Source organism: Cyprinodon tularosa, unplaced genomic scaffold (genome assembly GCF_016077235.1).
Source record: "Cyprinodon tularosa strain WSP-4 unplaced genomic scaffold, ASM1607723v1 ctg1070, whole genome shotgun sequence".
In the NCBI taxonomy this organism is placed as follows: Eukaryota; Metazoa; Chordata; class Actinopteri; order Cyprinodontiformes; family Cyprinodontidae; genus Cyprinodon; species Cyprinodon tularosa.
The window spans coordinates 134,401-143,977 of record NW_024037861.1 but is presented as its reverse complement, the minus strand read 5'-3'; the positions used below and the strand labels follow the sequence as shown (position 1 = coordinate 143,977).

The 9,577-nt window shown below is 54.3% G+C and overlaps 1 protein-coding gene across 1 annotated transcript in view; it reads left to right on the top strand.

Annotated features, from left to right (window-relative positions):
• Window positions 1-2,347: 2,347 nt before the first annotated feature.
• bcas3 (BCAS3 microtubule associated cell migration factor) overlaps window positions 2,348-9,577 on the top strand; it is a gene marked incomplete at its 5' end in the record, with an annotated part of 133,751 nt that continues 126,521 nt past the window's right edge. The window contains 2 exons of the mRNA XM_038290058.1: window positions 2,348-2,450; window positions 3,834-3,906. Of these exons, the coding sequence (XP_038145986.1) occupies window positions 2,348-2,450; window positions 3,834-3,906 (176 nt within the window). The remainder of the gene's footprint in view (window positions 2,451-3,833; window positions 3,907-9,577) is intronic.

Below are 9,577 nucleotides of genomic sequence, written 5' to 3'. Positions count from 1 at the left end.
CCGGGTCACAGACCTGTCTCTCCCGGGCCATAGACCTTTCTCTCCCGGGCCATAGACCTTTCTCTCCCGGGCCATAGACCGGTCTCTCCCGGGTCACTGACCTGTCTCTCCCGGGTCATTGACCTGTCTCTCCGGGGCCATAGACATGTCTCTCCTGGGTCATTGACCGGTCTCTCCCGGGTCATTGACCGGTCTCTCCCGGGTCACTGACCTGTCTCTCCCGGGTCATTGACCGGTCTCTCCCGGGCCATAGACCGGTCTCTCCCGGGTCACTGACCTGTCTCTCCCGGGTCATTGACCTGTCTCTCCCGGGTCATAGACCTGTCTCTCCTGGGCCATAGACATGTCTCTCCGGGGCCATAGACCGGTCTCTCCCGGGCCATAGACCGGTCTCTCCCGGGTCATTGACCGGTCTCTCCCGGGCCATAGACCTTTCTCTCCCGGGCCATAGACCTGTCTCTCCCGGGCCATAGACATGTCTCTCCCGGGTCATTGACCTGTCTCTCCCGGGCCATAGACCGGTCTCTCCCGGGTCATTGACCGGTCTCTCCCGGGCCATAGACATGTCTCTCCCGGGCCATAGACGTTTCTCTCCCGGGCCATAGACCGGTCTCTCCCAGGTCATTGACCGGTCTCTCCCGGGTCATTGACCTGTCTCTCCCGGGTCATTGACCGGTCTCTCCCGGGTCATTGACCGGTCTCTCCCGGGTCATTGACCTGTCTCTCCCGGGTCATTGACCTGTCTCTCCCGGGTCACAGACCGGTCTCTCCCGGGTCATTGACCGGTCTCTCCCGGGTCATTGACCTGTCTCTCCCGGGTCATTGACCTGTCTCTCCCGGGTCATTGACCGGTCTCTCCCGGGTCACAGACCTGTCTCTCCCGGGTCATTGACCTGTCCCTCCCGGGCCATAGACCGGTCTCTCCCGGGCCATAGACCTGTCTCTACCGGGCCATAGACCGGTCTCTCCCGGGTCACAGACCTGTCTCTCCCGGGTCATAGACCTTTCTCTCCCGGGCCATAGACCTTTCTCTCCCGGGCCATAGACCTTTCTCTCCCGGGTCACTGACCTGTCTCTCCCGGGTCATTGACTGGTCTCTCCCGGGCCATAGACATGTCTCTCCCGGGCCATAGACATGTCTCTCCCGGGTCATGGACCGGTCTCTCCCGGGTCACAGACCTGTCTCTCCCGGGCCATAGACCGGTCTCTCCCGGGTCACAGACCTGTCTCTCCCGGGTCACGGACCGGTCTCTCCCGGGTCACAGACCGGTCTCTCCCGGGTCACAGACCTGTCTCTCCCGGGTCACAGACCTGTCTCTCCCGGGTCACAGACCTGTCTCTCCCGGGTCATTGACCGGTCTCTCCCGGGTCACAGACCTGTCTCTCCGGGGTCATTGACCGGTCTCTCCGGGTCACAGACCTGTCTCTCCTGGGCCATAGACCTGTCTCTCCCGGGTCACTGACCGGTCTCTCCCGGGTCACTGACCGGTCTCTCCCGGGTCACAGACCTGTCTCTCCTGGGTCATAGACCGGTCTCTCCCGGGTCACAGACCTGTCTCTCCTGGGCCATAGACCTGTCTCTCCCGGGTCATTGACTGGTCTTCTCAGATTACCGGATTGTTATTTGAAACTAAAGGTAAAATTTAGCCCAGTAAACTAGCCCCACCCGCCAGCGGCCAAAATAATTTTTGCCTGCAGTGGTCTAGCCTCAATCAATGCCCCAGGCCCTAGAACTGGCCGGCCAATCACAACGCAATGTCTGGATGCAAAGTGGGCGGGGTTTTGAGGCCGGGACGACAAAGCTGCACAACGCTGGAGAAAACACAACGAGGAAGATGGTAACTAATATTGAACAGTTCTGGTTTGACTCAGCTTTGGAATCAGTTCTGGAAGGATCAGACTTTGGGTTTCCGTTGAAACGTGAGCAGGAAGAGGCTCTACGCTCATTTATTTTTAAGAAGGAGGTATTCGCTGTTTTACCGACAGGCTGTTTATTTACACTCCCCCACCAGCTTCCTGTGGCGCTTCCTACGTCACAGTCAGTTGCTCTCATTGGTCAGAGCGTTGGCCAATAGGCACAGACATGGTTTGAAAGACAACGGGTTGCTCTCATCAACAATCTTTCGATGTCTCATTCATCGGGGTTAGACTAGATTACACATTTAATCTCACATTTAGTCTGGTCTATGAGGCTAGCTAAAATGCATCATGTAAAGTGAGAGTCGGTTTCAGTCAGACTCAGACATTAACTAGCAGTTGACAGTACAATGAGCTTTAACTCCAGTGACACGGATCATTAGTTCATTAGAGAAAAGTGTTTTCTGTGATGTCGTGATTCAGGAAATAATCCTGCATCTATTTTTCTCAGTTGGCAGGAGAAGCCCAGGAGCTGTTCTCTGTGCGTCACGGACCTGTCCGAGCTGCTCGCATTCTTCCTGCTCCTCATATCAGTGAGTACCACACCAGTCAGAGAGCAGAAAGTCGTCTTACGACGTTGGTCTTTGTGTAACGACATTAAATTCTCCTAAAGACGTGTTAATGAAAGGCAGCAGGATTGCATCTACATGGTTCTGGCTCTATGCTGAACTCCCGTAGCACTGCAGCCTGTTTTAGAAGCTGAAAGAACCACATTTCCTCTCTGCAGGTGTCAGACAGTGATGTGAAGGCTGGTTTGTGGTCTTTCAGTTTTGTCAGAATAACAGCTTTTTGTTCTCAATCCGTGTTCCGGTCTTTTGGCAAATTTCAACGGCACACAATGGCAGCAGTTGAAGAGCGCTGGAAGTGGATGAAAGCAGAGGCTGGTAATAAGAAGCAGCAGATAGCTGCACACATGAGGGGAGTAATTCTCTCAGCAGAAAATAAATATGAACGGGGAAGGATACTGATTGCAATCTGTGGAGTGCAAACAGTGTTGCTCTGTGGTGGGCCGTTAAAAGGCTTATTGTCCATCTCCAGACTCTGAGTGTGGGTGGAATTAAAGAGCTCCAAAATAGGTGTTGATTATAAGAAGCACGGTCTCCTTTCCAAGCAGATAACGGGAAGTCCATGTTTCCAGAGAGAAAACTAGATTCTAATTCATCCTGATGGAGGGCGGGGGGGGTGACCATCCAGAAAATAATTAACATTTATTTGAGTGAAAGTTCTCATCCTTTGTGCTTTTTCTGCTGCCTCTTTTGTTCTCAGCAGAAGAAACTTCACTTTCCAAGTCAGAGTCTCCCTGTTCCTCAGATGTTTCATTTTTACCAAGGAGGCTTATTTTAGTAACAATGTCAAATTCGCTAAGTCCCAGAGAAGCAATATTTATGTTAGAGCTCAGGATGACGGCTGAGAAAGATGCCTGATGACAAACATGAAAGGAGAAAGGACCCTTCTGGGAGCGCTAGGGGCCGGTTGGGCAGCCACTCCTGCTCCAGCGCCATACCGCAGGAACTCAGGCTGATTACTGCTGGGCCTCAAATTACAGCCTTCTGAAAGGGGACATCCTCACCAATCTGAGCGCCCCAATCCCCTCATCTCCTGCTGGACTTCAATGTGGGACAATTAAGACAAACATGGGATCACTCCATGTTTTCCCTGCCTTTCTCAAAGAGACCTTCTCTGGTTTAACATGCTGTAATTCAAACCCCCAAATAAAAAGGGTCGGGGTCTTTCTGTCCACATTTCCATCATTTTAGCTCATTTTTAATTAGAACAAAAGCAAAGTTTCAGCAGATCTCTAATCTGGTTTTTAGACTATTAGCTTGTTAGACTTGCCTGTTGATCAGGAACACCCAGGGTCTGAAATATGGCTGATTGTCTGCTCCTCTAAAGCACGGACTCGTCTTCCTCCTCAGGTCCTCTGAAAACCGATAGCTTTGCTGAGAAGAGGCCGTTGCTGGGGGTCTGCAAGAGCGCAGGGTCTTCAGGGTGAGTTCATCCGCCTCACTCCTCTCTGTGTTTCATGGCCTTTAATAAAAGCAACATGTCTGAGTTTATAGTTTTATCCACCTGCACCACCCTGATGCTGAAGCAACACATACTGGATAGATGCTGACAGCTGTTTGTTATGCATCTACAGCTGATGGGGTGTACTTACTTTTTCACAGCTTTTACATTTTGCTTCCATCTTTGTTCTATAATGCGGACCTAGTGGGACGCATGGGACTGAAAAGCTAGTGATGTTTTCCTGCTGATTTCATTCCAGCTAAAGTCTGATGAACAGACTGTGGCTGAAAGCAGCTGAAGCAGGGGAACCAGGGAACTGGTGAAGTTCCGCCATTAAAAACACCGATCGATACGTTAAAACCCCAAAACTTAAGAAGGATGCTCCTTCTTTAAACCCCAGCTGAACATTGTAGTCATGCAGTCTGGGCGCAGGTTCCTGCTCTGTTCTGGTTCTTAGCCAGAGGGATGTTTGTTCCTGTCCGGGTCCAGCAGGTTCTGCTGCGCTCTGACTGCCTGTCATCAGAATCACTGACTCCCATCAGCTTTCTTCCTGCTGGGAATGTTGGTTCAACTGGGATGCAAGGTTCCTCTGAGTGTCCTCACCTGGACCATTCCGCCCGTCTGTTGAACCGAATCCTGAAACTCTCACTGAAAATGCTAACTCTAACATGCCACCTGATTATGCCTTGTTTGACCTGACTGGACCCGGTTTGACCTGACTGGACCCGGTTTGACCTGACTGGACCCGGTTTGACCCGATTGGACCCGGTTTGACCCGACTGGACCCGGTTTGACCTGACTGGACCCGGTTTGACCCGATTGGACCCGGTTTGACCCGACTGGACCCGGTTTGACCTGACTGGACCCGGTTTGACCTTATTGGACCCGGTTTGACCCGATTGGACCCGGTTTGACTCGATTGGACCCAGTTTGACCTGACTGGATCCGGTTTGACCTGACTGGACCCGGTTCGACCCGACTGGACCCGGTTTGACCCGATTGGACCTGGTTTGACCCGATTGGACCCGGTTTGACCTTATTGGACCCAGTTTGACCCGATTGGACCCGATTGGACCTGGTTTGACCTGATTGGACCCGGTTTGACCTTATTGGACCCAGTTTGACCCGATTGGACCTGGTTTGACCCGATTGGACCTGTTTTGACCTGATTGGATCCGGTTTGACCTGACTGGACCCGGTTTGACCCGAATGGACCCGGTTTGACCTGACTGGACCCTGTTTAACCCGAATGGACCCGGTTTGACCTGACTGGACCCGGTTTGACCTGACTGGACCCGGTTTCACCTGATTGGACCCAGTTTGACCTGACTGGACCCGGTTTGACCCGATTGGACCCGGTTTGACCCGACTGGACCCGGTTTGACCTGACTGGACCCGGTTTGACCCGGTTTGACCCGATTGGACCCGGTTTGACCCGACTGGACCCGGTTTGACCTGACTGGACCCGGTTTGACCCGATTGGACCCGGTTTGACCCGACTGGACCCGGTTTGACCTGACTGGACCCGGTTTGACCTTATTGGACCCGGTTTGACCCGATTGGACCCGGTTTGACTCGATTGGACCCGGTTTGACCTGACTGGATCCGGTTTGACCTGACTGGACCCGGTTCGACCCGACTGGACCCGGTTTGACCCGATTGGACCTGGTTTGACCCGATTGGACCCGGTTTGACCTTATTGGACCCAGTTTGACCCGATTGGACCCGATTGGACCTGGTTTGACCTGATTGGACCCGGTTTGACCTTATTGGACCCAGTTTGACCCGATTGGACCTGGTTTGACCTGATTGGATCCGGTTTGACCTGACTGGACCCGGTTTGACCCGAATGGACCCGGTTTGACCTGACTGGACCCGGTTTAACCCGAATGGACCCGGTTTGACCTGACTGGACCCGGTTTGACCTGACTGGACCCGGTTTCACCTGATTGGACCCAGTTTGACCTGACTGGACCCAGTTTGACCCGATTGGACCCGGTTTGACCCGACTGGACCCGGTTTGACCTGACTGGACCCGGTTTGACCCGATTGGACCCGGTTTGACCCGACTGGACCCGGTTTGACCTGACTGGACCCGGTTTGACCTTATTGGACCCGGTTTGACCCGATTGGACCCGGTTTGACTCGATTGGACCCGGTTTGACCTGACTGGATCCGGTTTGACCTGACTGGACCCGGTTTGACCCGACTGGACCCGGTTTGACCCGATTGGACCTGGTTGGACCCGATTGGACCCGGTTTGACCTTATTGGACCCAGTTTGACCCGATTGGACCCGATTGGACCTGGTTTGACCTGATTGGACCCGGTTTGACCTTATTGGACCCAGTTTGACCCGATTGCACCCGGTTTGACCCGATTGGACCTGGTTTGACCCGATTGGACCTGGTTTGACCTGATTGGATCCGGTTTGACCTGACTGGACCCGGTTTGACCCGAATGGACCCGGTTTGACCTGACTGGACCCAGTTTGACCCGAATGGACCCGGTTTGACCTGACTGGACCCGGTTTGACCCGATTGGACCTGGTTTGACCTGACTGGACCCAGTTTGACCTGACTGGACCCGGTTTGACCTTATTGGACCCAGTTTGACCTGACTGGACCGGGTTTGACCTTATTGGACCCGGCTTGACCTGACTGGACCCGGTTTGACCTTATTGGACCCAGTTTGACCTGACTGGACCCGGTTTGACCTGACTGGACCCAGTTTGACCTGACTGGACCCGGTTTGACCTTATTGGACCTGGTTTGACCTGATTGGACCCGGTTTGACCTTATTGGACCCGGCTTGACCTGACTGGACCCGGTTTGACCTTATTGGACCCGGTTTGACCTGACTGGACCCGGTTTGACACGATTGGACCCGGTTTGACCTGACTGGACCAGGTTTGACCCGATTGGACCTGGTTTGACCTGATTGGACCCGGTTTGACCTGACTGGACCCAGTTTGACCTGACTGGACCCGGTTTGACCTTATTGGACCCGGCTTGACCTGACTGGACCCGGTTTGACCTTATTGGACCCGGCTTGACCTGACTGGACCCGGTTTGACCTTATTGGACCCAGTTTGACCTGACTGGACCCGGTTTGACCTGACTGGACCCAGTTTGACCTGACTGGACCCAGTTTGACCTTATTGGACCCGGCTTGACCTGACTGGACCCGGTTTGACCTTATTGGACCCGGTTTGACCTGACTGGACCCGGTTTGACCTTATTGGACCCGGTTTGACCTGACTGGACCCGGTTTGACCTGACTGGACCCAGTTTGACCTGACTGGACCCGGTTTGACCTTATTGGACCCGGTTTGACCTGACTGGACCCGGTTTGACCTTATTGGACCCGGCTTGACCTGACTGGACCCGGTTTGACCTTATTGGACCCGGTTTGACCTGACTGGACCCGGTTTGACCTTATTGGACCCGGTTTGATCTGACTGGACCCTGTTTGACCTGACTGGACCCGGTTTGACTTTATTGGACCCGGTTTGACCTGACTGGACCCGGTTTGACCTTATTGGACCCGGCTTGACCTGACTGGATCCGGTTTGACCTGACTGGACCCAGTTTGACCTGACTGGACTCGGTTTGACCTTATTGGACCCTGTTTGACCTGACTGGACCCGGTTTGACCTTATTGGACCCAGTTTGACCTGACTGGACCCGGTTTGACCTTATTGGACCCGGTTTGACCTGACTGGACCCGGTTTGACCTTATTGGACCCGGCTTGACCTGACTGGACCCGGTTTGACCTTATTGGACCCGGTTTGACCTGACTGGACCCTGTTTGACCTGACTGGACCCCGTTTGACTTTATTGGACCCGGTTTGACCTGACTGGACCCGGTTTGACCTTATTGGACCCGGCTTGACCTGACTGGACCCGGTTTGACCTGACTGGACCCAGTTTGACCTGACTGGACTCGGTTTGACCTTTTTGGACCCTGTTTGACCTGACTGGACCCGGTTTGACACGATTGGACCCGGTTTGACCTGACTGGACCCGGTTTGACCTTATTGGACCCGGCTTGACCTGACTGGACCCGGTTTTGACCTTATTGGACCCGGTTTGACCTGACTGGACCCGGTTTGACACGATTGGACCCGGTTTGACCTGACTGGACCCGGTTTGACCCGATTGGACCTGGTTTGACCTGATTGGACCCGGTTTGACCTGACTGGACCCAGTTTGACCCGAATGGACCCGGTTTGACCTGACTGGACCCTGTTTAACCCGAATGGACCCGGTTTGACCTGACTGGACCCGGTTTGACCTGACTGGACCCGGTTTCACCTGATTGGACCCAGTTTGACCTGACTGGACCCGGTTTGACCCGATTGGACCCGGTTTGACCCGACTGGACCCGGTTTGACCTGACTGGACCCGGTTTGACCCGGTTTGACCCGATTGGACCCGGTTTGACCCGACTGGACCCGGTTTGACCTGACTGGACCCGGTTTGACCCGATTGGACCCGGTTTGACCCGACTGGACCCGGTTTGACCTGACTGGACCCGGTTTGACCTTATTGGACCCGGTTTGACCCGATTGGACCCGGTTTGACTCGATTGGACCCGGTTTGACCTGACTGGATCCGGTTTGACCTGACTGGACCCGGTTCGACCCGACTGGACCCGGTTTGACCCGATTGGACCTGGTTTGACCCGATTGGACCCGGTTTGACCTTATTGGACCCAGTTTGACCCGATTGGACCCGATTGGACCTGGTTTGACCTGATTGGACCCGGTTTGACCTTATTGGACCCAGTTTGACCCGATTGGACCTGGTTTGACCTGATTGGATCCGGTTTGACCTGACTGGACCCGGTTTGACCCGAATGGACCCGGTTTGACCTGACTGGACCCGGTTTAACCCGAATGGACCCGGTTTGACCTGACTGGACCCGGTTTGACCTGACTGGACCCGGTTTCACCTGATTGGACCCAGTTTGACCTGACTGGACCCAGTTTGACCCGATTGGACCCGGTTTGACCCGACTGGACCCGGTTTGACCTGACTGGACCCGGTTTGACCCGATTGGACCCGGTTTGACCCGACTGGACCCGGTTTGACCTGACTGGACCCGGTTTGACCTTATTGGACCCGGTTTGACCCGATTGGACCCGGTTTGACTCGATTGGACCCGGTTTGACCTGACTGGATCCGGTTTGACCTGACTGGACCCGGTTTGACCCGACTGGACCCGGTTTGACCCGATTGGACCTGGTTGGACCCGATTGGACCCGGTTTGACCTTATTGGACCCAGTTTGACCCGATTGGACCCGATTGGACCTGGTTTGACCTGATTGGACCCGGTTTGACCTTATTGGACCCAGTTTGACCCGATTGCACCCGGTTTGACCCGATTGGACCTGGTTTGACCCGATTGGACCTGGTTTGACCTGATTGGATCCGGTTTGACCTGACTGGACCCGGTTTGACCCGAATGGACCCGGTTTGACCTGACTGGACCCAGTTTGACCCGAATGGACCCGGTTTGACCTGACTGGACCCGGTTTGACCCGATTGGACCTGGTTTGACCTGACTGGACCCAGTTTGACCTGACTGGACCCGGTTTGACCTTATTGGACCCAGTTTGACCTGACTGGACCGGGTTTGACCTTATTG